Source organism: Podarcis muralis, chromosome 1, assembly GCF_964188315.1.
Source record: "Podarcis muralis chromosome 1, rPodMur119.hap1.1, whole genome shotgun sequence".
In the NCBI taxonomy this organism is placed as follows: Eukaryota; Metazoa; Chordata; class Lepidosauria; order Squamata; family Lacertidae; genus Podarcis; species Podarcis muralis.
The window spans coordinates 133235718-133257194 of record NC_135655.1 but is presented as its reverse complement, the minus strand read 5'-3'; the positions used below and the strand labels follow the sequence as shown (position 1 = coordinate 133257194).

The following is a 21477-nucleotide window of genomic DNA, read 5'->3' as shown; positions in this document are numbered from 1 at the left end:
GGATCCAAATGGTCCGCATCCTCCAGGCGTGCCTGGAGTTGTTCAGCAACCACACGCTCAATCACCTTGCCCAAGAATGGAAGATTTGAGACTGGGCGATAGTTGGCCATACTGGCCGGGTCTAAAGATGGTTTTTTAAGAAGCGGTTTAATGACCGCCTCTTTCAGCGGATCTGGGAATGTTCCCTCACAGAGGGAAGCATTCACCACCCCGCAGAGCCCATCGCCCAGCCCTTCCCGGCTTGCTTTTATTAGCCAGGATGGGCAAGGATCAAGGAGACAGGTGGTTGGTTTCACGCATCCAAGAAGGAAGAAGGAAGGGCAGCAGGGGCCTTGAAGTTGCCCATCAACAGCCCTTGGGCAGAACAGACTCAGCAGATTCGGAGCCCACCAGGCTTCCTCACCTCATCCAGCAGGATTTTACCCTTTCTCAAGGCTACCTGATGGGACGCGGGTGGCGCTGTGGGTAAAAGCCTCAGCGCCTAGGGCTTGCCGGTCGAAAGGTCGGCGGTCCGAATCCCCGCGGCAGGGTGCGCTCCCGTTGCTCGGTCTCAGCGCCTGCCAACCTAGCAGTTCGAAAGCACCCCCGGGTGCAAGTAGATAAATAGGGACCGCTTACTAGCGGGAAGGTAAACGGCGTTTCCGTGTGTGGCTCTGGTTCGCCAGAGCAGCAATGTCATGCTGGCCACGTGACCTGGAAGTGTCTCCAGACATCGCTGGCCCCCGGCCTCTTGAGTGAGATGGGCGCACAACCCTAGAGTCTGTCAAGACTGGCCCGTACGCGCAGGGGTACCTTTACCTTTACTTAAGCATACATAGGGTTTTGCTGCCAGCCATAGTCTTGCTCATGAATGAATTTATTAGTTGTATATATTTACTACAGTTGGTGTTATTAATGTACACTTTATAGTGTATGTATTTAGAATTTTATGTGTTCTTTTAGTGTTATTGAGATGGATATGTTAAAAGTTAAAAAAGGGAGGAGCTCAGGACCACCAAGAGCCACAGAGCAGAAATAAAGCCCTCCCCGCAAAAAGCTGTAAACAAACTGGATCTCAGACAAAATCTTTGTTTTGTCTGTCATTGACTATATTTGAGTAGCTTTCCTTAGGGCAGTTGCTTTCTTTTTTTTCTGTGAAGGAGAAAGTTTGTATGTGGTTATGGTGATCTGCATCCCGAGCCTAAACATATGCAATGTTGGCATAGCATGGTTATAATGCCAATATTGTATACGTCATGATATTACACTGGTGGGAAAATATCAGCATGCTTCATTGTAACCACAAGACAATGGATCTGGGAAAGGATTTTCCTTCTATAATGGTGTTTCTCTTGTAAGTTATGTCTGATCTCCAGTTATGGATCATGTTATAATTGAGATGAACATAAGCTACATATTATTTATCCTTCAATCAAACTTCTATATCTTTAAGGCAAACGTAAATATTTATAAAGCCATACTGAGATAATAATACACCTTCTGATCATGGAGACTTGGCTTAATACGTAAATGTGCATAAAAATAAGTACTGCATCAACTCATGCATTCACAGTCCCACAAGTCCCAAGGCTTCAGAGAGCCAGTGTGGTGTAGTGGTTAAGAGCGGTAGTCTCGTAATCTGGGGAACCGGGTTCGCGTCTCCACTCCTCCACATGCAGCTGCTGGGTGACCTTGGGCCAGTCACACTTCTCTGAAGTCTCTCAGCCCCACTCACCTCACAGAGTGTTTGTTGTGGGGGAGGAAGGGAAAGGAGAATGTTAGCCGCTTTGAGACTCCTGAAGGGGAGTGAAAGGCGGGATATCAAATCCAAACTCCTCCTCCTCCTCCTCTTCTTCTTCTTCTTCTTCTTCTTCTTCTTCTTCTTCTTCATGTATAAATTGTTCCCACAGCTCTGAGGGCATGTGCAAAATCTGAGCATCTGAGTCTGCCTGGTTTGGAAGCACACCTGGCTTGTGACATTTGAATTGGGTTTATGTCCAGTTTCCGCACCCCCCCCCCCGGAGCCAACAATTTTATTAGAGAAGTTGATGCTGAAACCATTGTAGCAAGTTCACAGCCAGTTGCTGTGTGAGAACATCTTTGGTGAGGAGCCAATGTAGTTACAGCTGGGTCTGATCACAAGAACCAAGTCAATTAAGAGATTTTCAAAGAATTCTAGTGGATGTGTGGTAATTGAAGGTCTTTTCAAAATACATTTGTTTTAGGAAGCACTGGGTGAATCTAGGAATATTGGATCTACTGGGCCCTGGGGGAATGTGTGTTCCTTTAGCAGAGGAACTGGAAACCAGGAAAAGGAGGAATGTTTTGCTCATCCTTATCAGCTCTTTCTCTTTTAAGACCAAACACTCAATTTTTGTATGCTGGGGTAGTTGGTTCAACGTCTTTTTACACAGGTAAATATATAGTTGGAATTGGTCACACACACACAAGCTCCATAAAAACCAAACTCAGCTATGTTTGCCCATAAGAAAAAGCTCCCAATCCAAAATGCCACATAATAAAGGTACAGCACGTTGCAGCACTCAGATCTGACACTTGGCTGTGTACACAAATGGAGACGCACATCAAAGTGTTGCTGTGTGCCTCTGGTGTGTGCCTGCAGCTGTTGAAGGCAGGAGTCCCTGCTCTTACTTCAAGTGCATTTTATAAAATTAAAAAGTGCAGTTAGCCTGCATTCGAGTCCGTGGAGTGAGTCTTCTGCATGCTGCTGAGTGCCAAATTTAGCCTGAGCAGAAGTCTGCGGGGGCACTTTAAGTAGACTGACCTTTACTGCGATCTGAGCGGTTTAGAGAATCTTTGACTGAGAATCCAAATGAGCTCCAGCCGTAGCTCTGGCCTGTCTTAGTGCTCTCACCCAGCACTGCCCCCTCCCAAGAACTCGTAAGAGTGCAGAATAAACTACACTAGAAGGCTGTGTTCCTCTTTCAGTGAGTGCTTGCAAGAAGCAACGGCATGATCTTGGCTGCAGTTATGGCCAAATGGGGGGTGGGGAGCAGTAGATTTTAAGAATACATTACGTGCTTGTTTTCCTCAAAGTAATTAAAATAATTTAAAGTGTTGTCAACAAAAGATGGGTATCGTGTGTGTGTGTGTGTGTGTGTGTGTGTGTGTGTGTGTGTGAAACAGAGATGAGTACGGTACTTTGGCTTTAGAGCAGGCCTCCTGCATCTTTAATAGTTGTGCAGAAGAGTTGTTCAGCATTTCCAGCTTGCATGGCAGGCTGCATCTTCTGAAATCCCTTCTTTTACACAATTACTGGTGCAGAAGCCTTGACCTCTTTTGCATCTGACCAGCCAGCATGGCAACTGTCCTCGGGCTCATTAAATTCAGTATAACAATTGTTGCTCAGGTCCCAGAGCCAGTGAGCTGTCTAGCGATAAAGAGAAAAATAAGACGGGGTCTGCTAACATGGAACTGCAACATCACCTCCCTCACCCGCACATTTTGGCATTTCTGACTTCAGCTCTAACGGTATCCTTCCACCTCTGGTTAGTTGGGTGATGTTAGCCTAACAAGTCAGCCAGGCTATTTGGTTGGCTATTTTCATAGCAAGAAGCTCCATGGAACACACGAACCTGTCCATGCCGTTACATGCACTAATGTCATCTTTGGAGATCCTCCTCTGGCACCCCTGCTGTCCGAGGCAAGGTACAGATGAGGTCTCTATATGTGGGATAAGGTCTTTAGGGCTGCTTTCCAGTGTTATAGGTAAAAGGTAAAAGGTAAAGTCCAGTTAAAGGCGTCTGTGGGGTGTGGCGCTCATCACGCTTTTCAGGCTGAGGGAGCAGGTGTTTGCCCACAGACAGTTTGTCCAGGTCATGTGGCCAGCATGACTAAGCTGATTCTGGTGCAACGGGACACCGTGACGAGTGCCAGAGCGCACGGGAATGAAGTGGTACTTATTTATCTATTTGCACTGGTGTGTTTTTGAACTGCTAGGTTGTCAGAAGTTGGACAGAGCAATGGGAGCTCACCCTGTCGTGGGGATTTGAACCGCCGATCGGCAAGCCCAAGTGGCTCAGTGGTTTACACCACAGAGCCACCACCGCCCCTGGTGTTATACTCTGCCCAGGGAGACACACAAGGCGGCTACGTCTATCTATTTTCATCTCCAGGCAAATCCCTTTTGTTTTCCTGGGTCCTTAAGCTGCTGCTGATATTAGTTTTACCTCCCCATGTTATTCTTGCATTGCTTTTATTTGTTTTTAAATGCTCGCTTTCAATTTCTCCCAGATAAGTGTGTACAGAATTGCAGCCTTAATTGTCTGCTTGTTTTGTTCCCAACCCAAAGGCAAAAGCTTGCACGATCTGCCACTAGAGGGCAGTGCTAAGCAGCTAAATTTGCATAGTTATTTCAGTACTGTATATAATAAAGTCTTTCTGAATTTTATTAGTGTTACTATTTTATCATTTTGAACAAGACTGTTTCTCATAGAAGTAAGCTATAAATCCATAAGGAAAAAAGCTGCATGACAGTTTATCATGTAGTATCAAGTTTAGCTATGAAAATGAAATTGCCCAAATAAATTTCAAATTATCCCAGGAATATGGAACCACCTCTGTGCTCTGAAGCAGTGCATTTGAATACCAGTTGTTGCTGGACAAACAACAGGGAGAGTTTTTGCCTTCACGTCCTGTGCTTGGGCTGCTCATAAGCTTCTGGTTGGTCACCCTTGGAGACCTTGATTGATCTGGCAGAGCTCTTTAAATGCTCTTAAATGTCAGAACTGGATGCTATCAACATTTTTCTTAATGAAGCTGCAACAGGTTTGAATCTAATCTCAGCACATCTATCATGCTCTGAAAATACAGTCAAGTTCTTTACACAGCATGCCTGAAGGATCATGTAACTCATTTTACACCATATAATCCATGATTTTTTACAGTCTTGCTCTGATATGTGGTTGATATGGCATCCTGGACTAACACTACTATCCAGAATATTTGTACAATCAAAGATGGTGTACTTTTTCAACTATCATGTGTTAATTCATTCCCACTTCATGTAATTTCATGGAAGAGCTCCCTCCTCCAAAACAAAGAGCCTACAAATTGAGAAACAGCCAATTGGCCAATGCTGCAAAACCTATTTCAGTTAACTATATACTTTAGAAGATTTTGCAACAATCTTTTAAAACAGAATAAATGACTCGGATTAAGGAATTGAGGAGATGCTCATCAAATCTGCAGATGACATGAAACTGGGAGGGGTTGCTAATGCTGCAGAAGACAGAATCAAAATTCAAAAGGACTGTAACAGATTGGAGAACTGGGTGAAAGCTAACAAAACGAATTCTAATAGGGACAAATGTAAGGTTCTGCACTTAGGCAGGAAGAACCAGATGCAGAAATATAGGGTGGGGGACACCTGCCTTACTAGCCGTACATGTGAAAAGGATCTAGGGGTGATGCAGCAGCAAAAAAGCGAATGCTATTCTAGGCTGCTTTGGGACGCGGGTGGCGCTGTGGGTAAAAGCCTCAGCGCCTAGGGCTTGCTGATCGAAAGGTCGGCGGTTCGAATCCCCACGGCGGGGTGCGCTCCCGTTGCTCGGTCCCAGCGCCTGCCAACCTAGCAGTTCGAAAGCTCCCCCGGGTGCAAGTAGATAAATAGGGACCGCTTACTGGCGGGAAGGTAAACGGCGTTTCCGTGTGCTGCGCTGGCTCGGCAGATGCAGCTTGTCACGCTGGCCACGTGACCCGGAAGTGTCTTCGGACAGCGCTGGCCCCCGGCCTATAGAGTGAGATGAGCACACAACCCTAGAGTCTGTCAAGACTGGCCCGTATGGGCAGGGGTACCTTTACCTTTACCTTTTATTCTAGGCTGCATCAACAGAGGTATAGTGTCCAGATCAAGGGAAGTAATAGTCCCACTCTATTCTGCCTTGGTCACACATCCACACATGGAAGATAGTGTCCAATTTTGGGCCCCACAATTTAAAAAGCATGTTGACAAGCTGGAACGTGTGCAGAGGAGGGCAACCAAGATGATCAAGGGACTAGAAACCAAGCCTGATGAAGAATGGTTGAAGGAGCTGGGTATGTTTAGCCTGGAAAAGAGGAGAATGATAGGAGATATGATAGCCACCGTCAAATATCTCAAGGACTGTCACATGGAAGATGGAGCAAGATTGTTTTCTGCTTCTCTGGAGGGTAGGACCCGAACCAATGGCTTCAAGTTACAAGAAAGGAGATACAGAAAAACCTTTTGACAGCAAGAGCTGTTTGACAGTGGAACAATCTCCCTCAGGAGGTGGTGGACTCTCCTTCCTTGGAGGTTTTTAAGCAGAGGTTGGGCACCCATCTGCAATGGATGCTTTAGCCGATATTCCTGCATTGTAGGGGGTTGGACTAGATGACCCTTGATCCCCTGTCCCCTTCCAAGTCTAAGATTCTATATAAAAAAGAATGAGTCGAGCTTTTGCAACATTCTAAGTGTTTCTTTTTTAAAAGAAAACTTGGTGTGCATGTGTATTATCACTTATGAAAGCACTGGTTGTTGTCTAATAGGAAACTCTTGATGTCTAATTCCAGTGGGTTTTAATAGAAACTGGGTCTTCAAATCAGTCTTGAGTATGTGTTTATTGTTGTTATTTCATTTCAGTGTAATAGCTTATGTTTGCTGTGGTGAGAACTTAACGGCTGGTGTCAAACAGACAAATCCTTTGAAGCAGCATCTCTTAATCCCATTTTATCCAGGACAAGCGGGCGGTCAAATCTGTAGAGAGAGGGGGGGATAGTAAATCTAGTGAAGAAAATGCACAATGACTCAAATGTGCACAAGAAGTTAGCAAGTTATACTTCCATCTCTTTGAAAATAGTAATTCCATTATTTATGTCCCTCTTGAGCAAAACAGTTAGCTAAGAGTGCAATGAAAGCATGTGCACTTCTGGACAAAGTACTTTAATTTATAAAGATAGGAATGTGTTAAATTGTTATCTCACAATTACTTTCCCCAATGCTACCATATGTTTGATGGAACTAATTGAATTAAAAGACTTAATTAATGTGCAGTACGCTTTCCTTTTAATTAAGCAACTCAGTGTGTTAGTGACAGTTTGGTCAGGAGGAGCTATTTTGATTTGCACAGAGACTGAACATTTCAGGTCTTCTTCCCTCTTTTCAGTGAGAGTCTGCTTTTTACATACTGACTGACTGATATCAATAAAGGAACGGCTAGGAAAGCTGGTGTTGCAGAATGGCTTACTGGCTTAGCCATCAACAAGGAAGATCCTCAGTGAGAGAATCGGTCGACTTTAAGGAACACTTTTATCTCTCCTCACCCACCCCCGGAACGGTGAAATAACATATGTGAAGTTAACACTGAAAAATGTGACATAGAAACTAAGCATTGTTATTAATAAATGCAATCAGTGCTGATAATTGGTTAATACCAGGCATAAATTAACCACAGTTAATGCACAGAATTTGGATTTAAACAGCCTGTGCTTGTGCAGCTTTGTTGCCTTTAAAGTTTGTTTTTGCTAGGAAGGAGCTAAGTATATGCTAAACTCTTCGGTAAAAACCATTTGCTCTTATAATCACTTGGCTTTCCTTCATCATATCCATAATTGTAATATTTGAGTAGTTTATAGTCATTCTCAGAACTTAGCACACTCCTTTCCAAAGCAAGCTCACACTGCCACCAAAACTTTAATATATTTAATTTAATATTCATTTAGCATCAACAGTATGGATAGGTTAAGTTTTGCCTTGAATAGCAATCTCATAACACAGAAAGGACATCAGAGAAGAATTGTTGTTGATGAAGACGGTTTTATATAGCACTTATTTAGTTTTCAAAATGTCACCATTACAAGAGCTCCTGTTGAGTAAATGGCTATTATTCTTCCCGTAGTATCCATAGGGTCACCTACTAATTTTATAAAGGCATAATTTGAACCTGCAATGTTAAAGTCTGTTACAGGCTAGACAAATGGCCAACCGACAATGCTCCCCACAGAAAAATAGAAAGGACAGATGGGGGAAAGGAAAAGGAAAACAAAAGTAAAAAACAGAGGAAAGAAGAGGTAATGAATTGGTGAGTAGAAGGTGGCTCTAATATATTCTTAGTGTAAGCTTATGAAAATCTAAAGAAAACTTTATTCAATTTTTTTCCTATTCATTTTTTATCTTTTTCCCTTTCATCCATTTCTTTTAACGAAAAAACCTAGCTTCTTATTAAACTGCATGTGCTCAAGGGTTCGATAACTACTGCATTCGGCACAGTTTTCCCCCACTGCACAAAATTTGTCCAGCTACATATTTGAATAAACTATGTCAGACATCCTGATTCATTACACATAAAATTTTATCCACCTGTCTAGCCAGTTAGCTACCATTTCATTTCCACATTTATTATATAGATGTATAATAAATAATTATATAATTAAATTCAGGGTACTGGTTGAGTTGTGGCCATTTGCTTTTGTTGATTTAAACTTTGGCACATTTCTATGACTTTCACTGTTTCTAGTGGTTTCCTTAAGTTATTGTTGTTGATGTGGGTTTGTTTGTTTTTCTTTTTTATGGGCTTATGTGGTTACAAAACAGATAAAAGATCTCCGTGCTTTAATGACCAGTGTAAGTGTATGAAACAATTATTCAGTCAGGAAAGCCCATGGTTTACAAGTTTTCTTTGCTATATTGCAAACTGAATAGTTACCAAATAAGCAAGATCTTCTAGAAAATGTTAAAGCACAAGGACATACATATTAAGCAATATAATATTTTTAAAGGGACCTGTCTAAAATGGCCCCAAAACTATTTACACTGAGCATGAATCACAAAAAAGATTGACTATCCTTTCAGACCTGACCAGTCTGTGAACAAGGGAGAATACTATTTTATTTCAGTTTGGTTTAGATGCTATTGTTTTACTGGTTTCATTTTTTTGCAATGAAAGCCAGATTTCAATATAGTATTAGAAAAAAGAGAAAAAAGAAAGAAATTTTAAAAATGAAACAAAGCAAATTCTGTACACTTACCACTTGTGTTCCAGATTGCATTCTGATGGCCTTTATATCCGTTTTTCATACATTTCTGCACATAGGATTTGGGGTCGGATCCTGAAGTCAGGATATCACTAAGCAATGCGATGTATGCTATGGCCAGTCTGAGAGTGTCAATTTTGGAGAGACGCTTTTCATAAGGGAAGGTTGGTACATGGCCTCTGAGTTCATCAAAAGCAGAGTTGATGCTGAGCATCCTTTTTCTCTCCCTAATGTTGGCAGCGTGTCTCTGTGTCTTGTAAGGGTGAGCAGGAATGAATCGGTGATATTTAAACTGCAGGTCACTATCATCAGATTGAACCAACAAGGAGCTGTCCAATTCAGCACCACCCTCAAACTGCCGAATCTGCCCACCTGGGTCTGGGAGTGGTATTTGCACATCAGGAAACCATGACTGACAAGAAAAAGGTGGCCAAGAAGAGCCTTCACCTGTTGGAGAAGAACGGTCAAGTAGAAAATGATCTGGCTGAGAGGAGAGTTGATCAGTAGAATCCACATTGACCCAGAATTGAAAATCTGATACTGAATCTTCTTCAAAATTAAAACAAGACAATTCCATTATGTTTGCCGTTGAATTGTACTTAATCCAGTTGAAAACTAGCAAACTGATTGCAGGTGAAAACTAGGAAAAATTATCTGGTGTCTTGACCAAATCTCAAGAATCAGAATAACATCAGCTTGCTATTGCTGCAAACACCTATAACATTTTAATCCAGAGCTAGACGGAATTGAAGCTTTAAATACTTGAACCCTTCAAAAGAAATGGCCCTTGTTCTATTATCTCTTGGCTGTCCTGTGATAACAAACAACTACTTTCTATTGACTTCCAGATTGAAAACCTATTGATGTCATTCCCAAGTTTCTCTGCAAGATCATTCGCCTTACTCTTTGCCTCCTATTTGTGGAACATACTCTAAAAACACTTGTTTTTGTAGAAAGAGAAAAGAGAATAAAGTGCTTCTTTTTATCCCTTTAAAGAGGTTAACAGAATGTTGTGCAGCTGATTGAAAAAGAACAGAATTTATTCCATTATAATGGTGTCAGAAACATATGATGCTGCCCTTTGATGAAACAAGACCACTTGGATCCTCCGATTTTTATTTTTAAATAAGGAACAAGTGAAGTGAGTGGGAAGAAGGATCAATGCAAACCTGCTGTGTTGAACTGGAATACAAATATCTGATACTGTTGCAATCTCATAATAGCTAGTTAAACCAATACGGATTTATTTTAGTCTATGTTTTAAAAAATTACATTTTCTAAAAGTCTGGAATTCTGAACTGAAGTAGCAGATTTCATCACAATATCCACTGATCTAGTCTAGAAAGTATAAAGTACAGATATGTTAGCACAGAAATTGTTAATATCTAATTAAGTCAAAATAGGTCACTGTTTAAGGTTAAGTGGGTTGTGGATAAAAAGAACAAGCCAAGCAAGGCTCATTTGGAACGCTACATCCCTGCACAGAGAACAAAGCCTATATATAAAAAGAGCCATGTTGATCTGCATCCTAACCATGATTCCTTCTATTGGCTTTAAAGCTTTTAAAGACTTAAGGTGAGTTGACTCGCCAGAGGTTGCTGATCTCCCATCACTCTTGGTCATTGGTCATGCTTGCTAGAGCTGATGAGTATTGCAGTTTAGAAATTCCTGAAGGGCCAAAGCTTCCCTACTCCTGACTCCTCTAAAGGTTATCCGAAGAAGGCCTTGTTTCCAAACAAGTCTCTTTCCCTTGCCAGTCTACTGTTGTCAACTTCCCCTGCACTAGTTACAGAGAGACTAGACTACTGCAATGCCCCTTGTATGGGACTGCCTTTAAAAACAGTTCAGAATACGGCCTCCAACAGAAGCAAGGGGTTCTGGAAGGGAGCTGGGCAACTGGAACATAAAGAGTCACCCCGTTTCCCCCACTTCTTCTGTTATCTTTAAGGAAAACTGAAGTGCCCAGCAGTGAAGTAGGAGAAGTGCTAAAGGGAATAAGAGCTTCTAGAGGGAGGGGGAGTGAACAGCAAGAGACACCCAAGGTGCCTACTGAAGTCATTCTTTATGTCATCCAAGGACTCTCTTTAATTTAAAGGCACGGCTGTATGAAAAAGACCAGCCTGCAGCAGGAACTGTTTTGTTTTTTAAAACAATGATCCACCTCAAATTAAACATAATACTTGATATTTAGAGGATACATTATTTTCTACATCTACATTAAAAAAAATATTTGTGAGTAGGTAGTTTGATCTGTAACAGGAAAATTTCAGGAACATCTTCTTGCATAGACTCACAGCTGGTTATCACCACTAGAGACCCTACTTCATGTGCCTCCACCATCTGATATGCTGTGGGAATTTACACGAGGCGGGGGCTTCTTGGAGATAATGCTAATGGAGCTGTTTTCTGGAGGAGGTTTGTGTGACTTTCATTTTATGATTAGATGGCATGTTAGGACAATTGTGCTTTATAGAGCCTTCAGGCTGAGTGCTTAGCTGTTACTGATGCTTCATATATCCAGGGGCATCGCAAGGAGGGTGCGGGGTGTGTGGTCCACCCTGGGTGTCAGCACTCGCATCCCCGGCGGGCAGATTTTCACGATTGGCACAATCATCGCCGCAAAAATCCGCCTGCTGATTGTGCATACATGCCTGGCGGGCAACGCTGGGTGCCAGGGATGCACCTCCCAGTGGGCGGAGCGTGCATCCCTGGCAGGCAGCGCCGCACACCAGTCGTATTTGTGTGATCAGCAGACAGCACTGGTACCCCTGGGAGAATTGGGCGACACCAATGCCACCCCCAGGAGGAACGGCACGCCCCCTGGTGCACATCATGTTTGCTGCTCTGGGTGCCCAAGTGGTTTCCTCCACCATGGCATATATCTACATCCAGTGTTTTGTTTTTTCTTTAAAAATATGTTTAGGGGTACTCTCATTTTGACTGAAGAAAATCACCATTTTATACTTCAGATCAGGAAAAATAAATACAGTAAATGGACAAAAGTACAAAGATTCACAAAATGTTTAGGGATATGCGTACACCTGCATACCCTCAGAAAAAAGCACAGTACCTATCAGTACAGAAAGGTACCATGCAATCGGTTGTAATATAATTATATATTTAATAAAATAATTTTTATACCAGTACTACATCTTGTTATTACAACTTGATGTGTTAGAGAACAGATCAAAATAACTATGAAAAGTGATTTATTTGCCAGGAAACTATTTTTACTCAGTTATTGCTTTTGTTCATTTACCAATTTTTTTTTTAGATGCAGTAAAGAATAAAGAAGGCAAAACCAAATCTAACATGATCACTTGCAGAAAAAAGTAAGATTTAATAGATATTCTTACATTCTTAATTGACCGGTGGATCCTATAGCTATATCTACATATCAATAGTTTTCTTCTTTTTATTATACATTACCTGTTGCTTGATTTTTCAGTTTGAAATTACAATGGACCAGATTCAGGATGGTTGTCAGGAAAATCATCCTGTGAGCACAAAATTGGACAATGGAAGAGTTTTCATGGATGTCCTCTCTGAAGGAACTGCAAAAAATCTCTTTGGGGTGGTGATTTAGGTGCAGGGAATCTTGCTAGTTGGTAGTTTTGTGATTTAATGACAAAGACACTGAAAGCTCTTCTAAAGAAATATTAGCTAAATTTAACTCAGTTCTCCTAGGAATGTTTTGCTTATACATACATTCTGTGTGTCATTTCACTGAGCTCAGTTGAATGAGTTGCCTGAATCAGCAGTGCTAATTTAGGGAAACAATTTGCTTGTTTTTCTGGGCAGGAATCCATTCCTAAACCATGCTCTCACCAAGTGCTTGATTATTTAGCCATTTGGGAAGGTTAATGTAAACCTACTGCCTCATGGTATATAGTATGTATCTATGATCTTCTCAGTAATACCATCCTTAGAAGATGTAGTAAGTTCGTTCACCTGCAGAAAGAAAATAGCATTGAAAACATCAAATGTTCCATTTCATTATTTGCTTAAACCCACAGCTTGCCCTGGTTTGGTGGTCTGACCAAATAGCTACATTTCATCTTACTTGGTAACACCACAACCATATGAGGCAGGTCACTGTCATTACTTAGGCAGTTTGAGAAGAGAGGTTTGCAATTACCGCTCCCCACATAAAACAGGAGGCGCCCTTTACATGGATGCGCGCAGCCCCTGGATCTGGAGCGGCTCCATCAGCATAGGCTTGGCTTCGCCTTCCCTCAGGTGGGATACCTGGAGGTCTCCGCCTACCCCAGTCAGTTGTCCAATCCCACCTGGGGGAAGCGTTGCCAAGGAGACCAGGCCAGGTAGGGGAGGGATTACCTGCCCACACAATAGAGGGAGGATCTTACCTGGGAATCCTCACTTGGCTCCAGAGCTTCTCCCACCCTACCCCAGTCAGTTAATGTCTTATTTTGCAGGTTAACTTTTCTTCACAGGTATGCGGACGCTGCTACGTTAAGGTCGCTGTTAAAGGGCCGGAAAGGAATTTCCCTGCATTGGCAGGTTTCGCCTTTCCCGTAGCAAAACGTCACAACTTTGGCGGTATCAGGCCTTGGGCGGAATCCTTTTGTCCATCTTCCTCTTTGCAGCGGCGATACCAGGGTTCCCCGTTAAAGGCGTTTCTGAAGGGAGGCTTTGACTGTACGCTGAAAGGTCGTCATTGCTCTTCCTTGCGGCATCGTAGTAACGGGGGCGGCTATCTCTGCTTGAACATATGTTCTCCAGAGCCAGCCCATCCCCCCCCCACACTGGACAACCCTGAAGCTCCCTACGTCCCCGGCTGAGGACTGGGGAGGGAGAACGCCCAATGCCTGAGCCAAGGTCTACCCACATTTGAAATTTAATAAAGTTGTGGTCAATTCAATCCCATAGCACGTTGTCTTGAGTCGTTATTCCACATGACGGGGGGACGGGGACCGCTCGGGATCTGGGGACTCCGCCTGTCCACGCAAATAACAAACAGTTCAAAGCCAGTCAGCAGGTTCATGGCTGATCTAGTGTGAGAAGCAGAATCTCCTAGAATCACACCATTCTAGTCTATGGATGTGTCCACACTAGAGCATTAATACATATATGTGTCACTGTTTCCATGTGCGCCTTCATCCACAACAGTGCCGGATTTACGTATAAGCTGAACAAGCTAGAGCTCAGGGCCCACTCTCTTGGAGCACCCCCCAAAAAAAAACTAAAGGGAAAAAAACCACTGGATCTACATTTTCAAAATATAAGATAAAAAAACAAATGAAATAAAACCTACATACAGCAACAGTGTTTTGTGTTGTGTAGGCTCCTGCGATGTAAGTCATGGGCCTCTCCTGCTAGCCTGCTCCCTAAAATACCACTGGTTTGCTCATTTCTATATATAGCGTGCCGACATGGACTGATGGCATGGCAACATGTAGCAGGCAGCTGCAGACTGCAGTGCAGCACAGTTGAACGTAGGTCAAGCTGTTGTACCTGTTATCTAACATTAAAGAGTGCTTGTAGACTGGTGATCAGGCAGCGTAGACTAAGGGTATGAGTCTTATGCCTACTGATTGATTTCATGCAATACATAATTTATTTATTTTGATCCCATTATAAAATTACTTTATAAAAATATTCATCTTTATTATTTAGTAGGCTTATATTATTATTTACTAGTACAGTTCCCTATTACCCCCACTTGCTACTGTAATACCATATATAAATATTATATTAAATATTTTACTTACAGTTTATAAAATGTCAACCAGAAGTTCTTTATCATAAGAACTCAGGGGGGTTCACATGAAATATTGCTTTCTTTCCTCCCCATTTTCCTTCCCACCCTTGAACCTGCAAGGGCATTATTTTGCTTTTGTTTTTAATACAGTCATTTTTTTGCAGGAGCAGTTCTACACAAAAGAGCTGCTTAAAAAATGAGTACACAAATGCCCTCGGCAACAACTGGTAGAAAGAGACGTGTTGCAGCTATTCGCTTGGGCTGAAGACAACAAAATGGAGGTAGAGCTTTGGTGATAGACAGCACCCAGCAAAAATGTCACCTCACAAGTTAAAAATAAAAAGCCCACCCACACAATGTACATCCACAGTCTGCTAACATGCAATTTCACTGGATTATCCATGGATCAGGAAAATCTGAGGGGAGAGTGAGGTCTGCCTGCTTCGATTATGGACACCTAAAAGGAAAAGGAGGAAGAGATAAAAGTCCCTTCGAATGCTCATTACACTCCACTGCAAATGAGGCCCATATTTCTTTTTGGAAGAGGTCTGCTGTTCTAAAATATGATCACACTATAATTATGTGTAAAACAGGTTATGTTATAATTGTACTGGAGAATTTGATTATCAGCAAATGCCAGTACCAAGTCAGAAATGTAAGTCGAGGGAATGCAAAATGTTGGCTCTGTCAGCTCCTACTCATGCTGACAACCACATTTCTCCTACAATAAGTGTTCAGAACAGAGTGGAAACCCTGAGTGGCAAAAGAAGGACAGAAACTGATTTAGGAATAATCCTTCACAAGTAAGGTAACATTTATCAGTGCTTTGTGTTCCAGCCAGCAGCTGAGCATTCATTTGACACAGCAGTCATATCCTTTGCACCTGGAGGTCTTGAACAGAGACGAGAAATACCTAGACATCTGAATATTGCCCAAAGTGCTCCGCTGTATTCCATAAGTTCAAATGCATGGCATTGCATCTTGGGATACTGGGGTTTTCCAAGGCCACACACCATGAATCGATTTAGACTCAGAGGTGCATTCATCACGCTACAAATACATGTCCAATTGAAAAAGCTAAGTGACACAGGTAGGTCCTTCAGTCTTGCAAATTCAATCATAACAGCATTAAATACTGGAAAAGACCATCATATAAAATTATAAAATTAAACTTCCTTGAAGAAATGAGTCTGGAACACTGGAATTCTTCCCAAGACAAACTTTACTCATCAAAAAGGTAAAGGTATCCCTGACAGTTAAGTCCAGTCGCGGACGACTCTAGGGGTGCGGCGCTCATCTCGCTTTACTGGCTGAGGGAGCTGGCATTTGTCCGCAGACAGCATGTGGCCAGCATGACTAAGCCGCTTCTGGTGAACCAGAGCAGTGCACGGAAACGCCATTTACCTTCCTGCCGGAGTGGTACCTATTTATCTACTTGCACTTGACATGCTTTTAAACTTACACACACACACTCATCATAACCTGGAATATATAGATTAAAATTAATTGCCTTTTGCTCTAAGCACCCTGCAACCTCACCTGAATGTTACTATAGAGTCTATAGTACATGTCCAATGCGTCAATCGTGATCAACAAGTAGATCCTGCGATGAATTCTGGTTGATCGCCACCCACCAACCACTGGAGACATTGGGAGGGGCTGTTTTGATGTTGTGCGTGCGCCCAGTCCTGCCCCATCGACGCCCACCCACCCTGCACCCCCACCCACCCCTGCCATGTCGGGGGAAGAGGCCTGTGTTGTGGGAAGCAAGCAGTGCACACCCACCCACCCTGCCCCCATCCCTGCCCCCTCAGGGGAAGCAGCCAGCACCTGCCCTCCCTGGACCCATCCCTGGGTGGTAGATCACTGCCAGTTTTTATATTGGATCGTAGATCACAGCCTACTTCAAGCTGGACATGCCTGCAGTAGACTAATACCTGTGCTAGAAAACTGCATTGCTCCTTTTTAACCTAAAGAATGTGAACTTATGAAAGCCACAAACTGAAAGTCAAAAGCACTTCATTTTATGGCTTGTGTTCTCGACCCTGTTCCTTGCTCCCTTCTTTATCCTGCACCTGCAGAGTATCTCATAAACCTGCCCTGGGGCCCTAGATTTCAAAACCAAGTTCTTAAAGCAGATTTACAGGGTGATATCTATGTGATTGACACTTGTTTGCAGCTTTATGGAAAAAACACAGCACATGTTCACACTATAAAACAAGAACAATTGTTTTGAAAATATCACAGGCAGGAAAAGATAGTTGGGGAAAGGGAGAGAATATGGCCTGGTATTATTCATTTCACCAGCTGCTCCTTTGTCTCTGACATGCGGCTTTCCCAATTGCTGGGTCTATTCTTATCTTATTTTCCTTGGACAGCTTCTTTTAGACCTAGTTCTCATTACAGCAGAAAACCTATACCAGAACACTTCAGACGCCCATTATTGATAAACTCCTGCCATAGAGGTGGGTGGATGTGAACTAGATTTGAGAAGGAGTGTTTACCTGGCATGCGAGTTTTCTGTTGTGTAGGGACTTTGGGGCTGTATGGAGGAACAGGCAGTGATCTGACTTGTTACATTCAGCCATAAAGTATAGCACCTTAGTGAGAACTAGGCCACAGTCCAGGCTCAGGGTGCATGACCTACTGCACAAGTTTCCTCTGGAAACAAGGGAAATCGCTCCCTGCCCCCCAGAGTTCTAAATCAGCACATAGTACTTGTTGTTGTTTAGTCATTTAGTCGTGTCCGACTCTTCGTGACCCCCTGGACCAGAGCACGCCAGGCCCTCCTGTCTTCCACTGCCTCCCGCAGTTTGGTCAAACTCATGCTGGTAGCTTTGAGAACACTGTCCAACCATCTCGTCCTCTGTCGTCCCCTTCTCCTTGTGCCCTCCATCTTTCCCAACATCAGGGTCTTTTCCAGGGAGTCTTCTCTTCTCATGAGGTGGCCAAAGTCTTGGAGCCTCAGCTTCACGATCTGTCCTTCCAGTGAGCACTCAGGGCTGATTTCCTTCAGAATGGATAGGTTGGATCTTCTTGCAGTCCATGGGACTCTCAAGAGTCTCCTCCAACACCATAATTCAAAAGCATCAATTCTTTGGCGATCAGCCTTCTTGATGGTCCAGCTCTCACTTCCATACATCACTACTGGGAAAACCACGGCTTTAACTATACGGACCTTTGTTGGCAAGGTGATGTCTCTGCTGAGGAGCTTGCAATTTTTGCAATTCTGTTCAGCTATGAATGAGTTGGTTTAAGGGTAAGAGTGCCAGCTGTTAATAAAAAGAATATGAAAAATCACGTTGCAAGCCTTTTATCTACAAACTTCGTCAGTATTTCTAGTCCAGGGCCACCTAAGCCCCACTGTACTTGAGCCTCTTGAGAGAAGGGAATTGGAGCCATTCATGCAGGCCAGACACGGGGAACCTTACAACTACCACCATTCCTGCCCTCTGCCCATGCTGGCTGGGCTCCAATAACATCCAGAGGACCATGGGTTCTCCATCTTTGATGCCACCCAGCTGTATACACCATGAGTTCATTCTCTGTGTGGTGGTCTTTCTCTTGTCTGCATACAAGGTATGGCTGATAGTGAACCATATTGTCCTCCAAGCAACCCAGAACACTGTGACATTGATGTGTTTCTCTTTCTTCTATACTCCTTCCTTCCTTCCTTCCTTTTTTTCTTTCTTTTCTATATAGTACTTGCTTTTCCCCAGGGCTTCCATATTTCACTTTTCCCTCATGCTAAAGCACTGAACCAAGAGTAGGAGAAACTGCCGTACCTCGGGTTATAGACGCTTCAGGTTACAGACTCCACTAATCCAGAAATAGTACCTCGGGTTAAGAACTTTGCTTCAGGATGAGAACAGAAATCACACAGTGGTGGCAGCGGGAGGCCCCATTAGCTAAAGTGGTACCTCAGGTTAAGAACAGTTTCAGGTTAAGAACGGACCTCCAGAACAAATTAAGTTCTTAACCCAAGGTACCACTGTATAGGCAATTTTTGGCTGCAATTCTTGGCATATTTGGGAATAAGCTGTACTGAACAATGAGTGTGTGTGGCATATCCAATAACTGTTTGGCAATGGCCAAACTCTGACTATTATGCCCTTCAATTATGCCCTTATGCCATTACTATAACTATATTCTTCTTCTTCTTCTTCTTCTTCTTCTTCTTCTTCTTCTTCTTCTTCTTCTTCTTCTTCTTCCTCCTCCCTTGTGAACTAATAGTAACAGATTTCCCCCTCTTAAACATTTGGAATTTGTCCCTCCAGAGTTCCTGCAGTCAGACACTCAGAATTAGAGTTTCCCGGATGGAAGATGGGAAATTCAAGGGAATAATCAAAACACTCCTCACAATAGGTGTAAACTGAACTTGGGCTGAATAGCTTGTGTAGGAGCTGTTACAGAGATTTTCAGATCTGTTTGCCTCTCTAATGTCTACTCCATTAAATGCACCCCTCTCACACACTTTCAATGTTCCTGTGACAAAACCAACCAACGAGGGTGTTCCTAATCTTTCCAGAAAGATTTCTATTTCAGGTTTCTGTTCCCTTTCACCAGTGTTTGCTTACTAACACTCTGTTATTCTTGTTGGTGCAAGCACCATCTGGTGCTCTGATATGCTGAGCAGAGCATCCATAAAGTTATTTTCCAACCACTACACTTTATTAAAAATGAGAAGTACAAGGTTTGGCAGATGTCCATGACATGAGCACTGCTGTTAACAAACTTCAGCCCCCATCCACTTCCCGGGAAAGTGAGTGCCAATGCTCACAATTACCTCAGCATTGGACAAAAGAACAGAGCAATTCTGTGGACAAGGGACTCAACATTAGCTTGGTCTTAACTGATGTATATTCAGAGTAATGAAGTAGTAGATCACACTCTGCACTGATTGCAATCTTTGCCCTGCAGCTCTTTGTGCATGTATCAAATGCAGAAAACAAAGAATTGGAAAGCTGGAAGACAGTGAAAACACACAGACTTGGCAGCTCTGCTCTCCAGATGTTTGTTTCTTTGCCTTCTCCCCTTTTTCTGCCCCCAGCTGAAGAACAGCGGATTTGGGGTCTCATGGACCTCTTCAGAATCAATGCAACATCATGCCTGAAACTAAGCGAGAGGCGTCAGCATAAGGACGAAGAACATCTGGAGAAAGGGGAAATCTTGATTTTTACCAGGATCTTTAAAAACCTTCTTTAAAAATTCTTGCACTTCTCAGAGGTGTTCTTTCCCTCCCAGTTTCTTCTTTATCCTGAAGCCAGGGAATGCTGGTCAGCTGAAGCCTTGGGTATTACATTTACAGCATTCCTTTTCCACAGTTATGTTTATGATTTCTAAGAACAGAGTAGCAAAACATTTTTAAAATGACCTTTCAAGAAAAGAACAGGACAATATGAATATGATTTGCTCACTCTAAATGTTCAAGGTGTAAGGATTACAAGACTAGATCTTTTCCCCAGCATGTGTCTGTTTCAATTTCTGACATAAGAGACGGCTATTGGAAATCCTTCCAAAATACACTTTACAATGAATGTTCAAAGCCGTAACATTTCCTGGCAACATAAAAGCAAGGCATTATGCATTAGTCAGCACTAGTAACTGCCCGTTTGTATAGGCTAATCAATGCTTTCCTGAAAACTCTGGAGAAATGTGAAAGCCGTGCCAATAGGTTCTTCTGACATCCTCCATGCCATTTTCACTCCCAGATTAGCTTCTCCTAGGGTGAGATCTAGAGAAAGATAAGGACATTATTCTGTATGCATAAGGGTGGCATGACACATGCAGCAGCACATCCCTTCTCTACATTGTTGTTGTTGGCATCCATCTGTCTTGGGAGACAACGGAGTGTGCCTCTGGAATTGAAGTCAAACCGTTAGCAGTAGTGACCTCCTTGGGTCGCAAGCCTGGGCAGTGTGTGTAGAGGTCCTGGGCTGCCTCACTAATGGGGTCCAAAAGAAAGCTGAGCAATAGGTTTGGCACCAGTTTGGCTTCAGGACTTGCCGGAAAGAGGACTACAAGGTGCCATGCAACTGTCTTAGGGACTCTGCTCCAGATTTGTGTAGTTTACTCCTTAGCCTTCTCTTCTCCCAAAGATATCCTGCGAGGCAGCAGAGATACAAGATCAGAGTTTTCCTTCCCCTGGGTGGGTTACCTTCCCAGGTTGACAAGCCCCATCTGCCCCTTATTTCCACCTACAGCATGAGCAGAAACCACCTTCTTGACCATTGGACGCACTGTTGGTTTTGTCCACTTAATCTGCCAGAGCCTGTCTTCACATGCAGGGGAAGTCTCTAACTCACCAAGGCTTTGAGACCCATCAGCTACCATCACCTGGTTTGGCCAGAGAGTTGAAGCCCTTCCCAGGGTGTGGCCACTGGCGCATACTGATAGGTTCTAGGAGCCACAGGTGAGAGCTGAGTACATGGTGGGGACTAAAGGTGAACAAACTACCCCAGAAGGAGCATGATGTGGCCTCCACCAGAGCTACTCCCCCCCCAAACATCCCATATACTCCTTCTCTACATACAGCTAATCTAACCAAATATAGGTAGAAAAAGGAGAAAAAAGAACTACAATGTTTAGTGGCAGTCAAGTGTTCATAGAAGCATAGGGTTATAGAAATGGAAGGGACCCACAAGGGTCATCTAGTCCACCCCCTGCAATGCAGGAATCTGAACTCAAGCATCCATGACAAATGGCCATCCAACCTCTGCTTAGAAACCTCCACCACCTTCCAAGGTGCCTGCATGCAGCTCCAC

At 43.1% G+C, this 21477-nt stretch overlaps 1 protein-coding gene across 1 annotated transcript; it reads right to left on the bottom strand.

Moving 5' to 3' along the window:
• Positions 1-6677: 6677 nt before the first annotated feature.
• Positions 6678-9568, bottom strand: LOC144325533 (uncharacterized). Its single transcript, XM_077919155.1, has 2 exons — positions 8986-9568; positions 6678-6715 (listed from the first exon to the last, which is right to left on the bottom strand). Exons 1-2 carry the CDS (start codon positions 9566-9568, stop codon positions 6678-6680), a joined length of 621 nt encoding a protein of 206 aa, XP_077775281.1.
• Between the last annotated feature and the right edge of the window lie 11909 nt (positions 9569-21477).

Bases quoted from the DNA above. Each gene is read 5' to 3' on its own strand.
- LOC144325533 (XM_077919155.1), bottom strand. From the start codon at position 9,568: ATGGAATTGTCTTGTTTTAATTTTGAAGAAGATTCAGTATCAGATTTT. The intron at 6,716-8,985 runs GTAAGTGTACAG...CTCTCTCTACAG, and splicing joins TGCAATCTGGAACACAAGTG to ATTTGACCGCCCGCTTGTCC.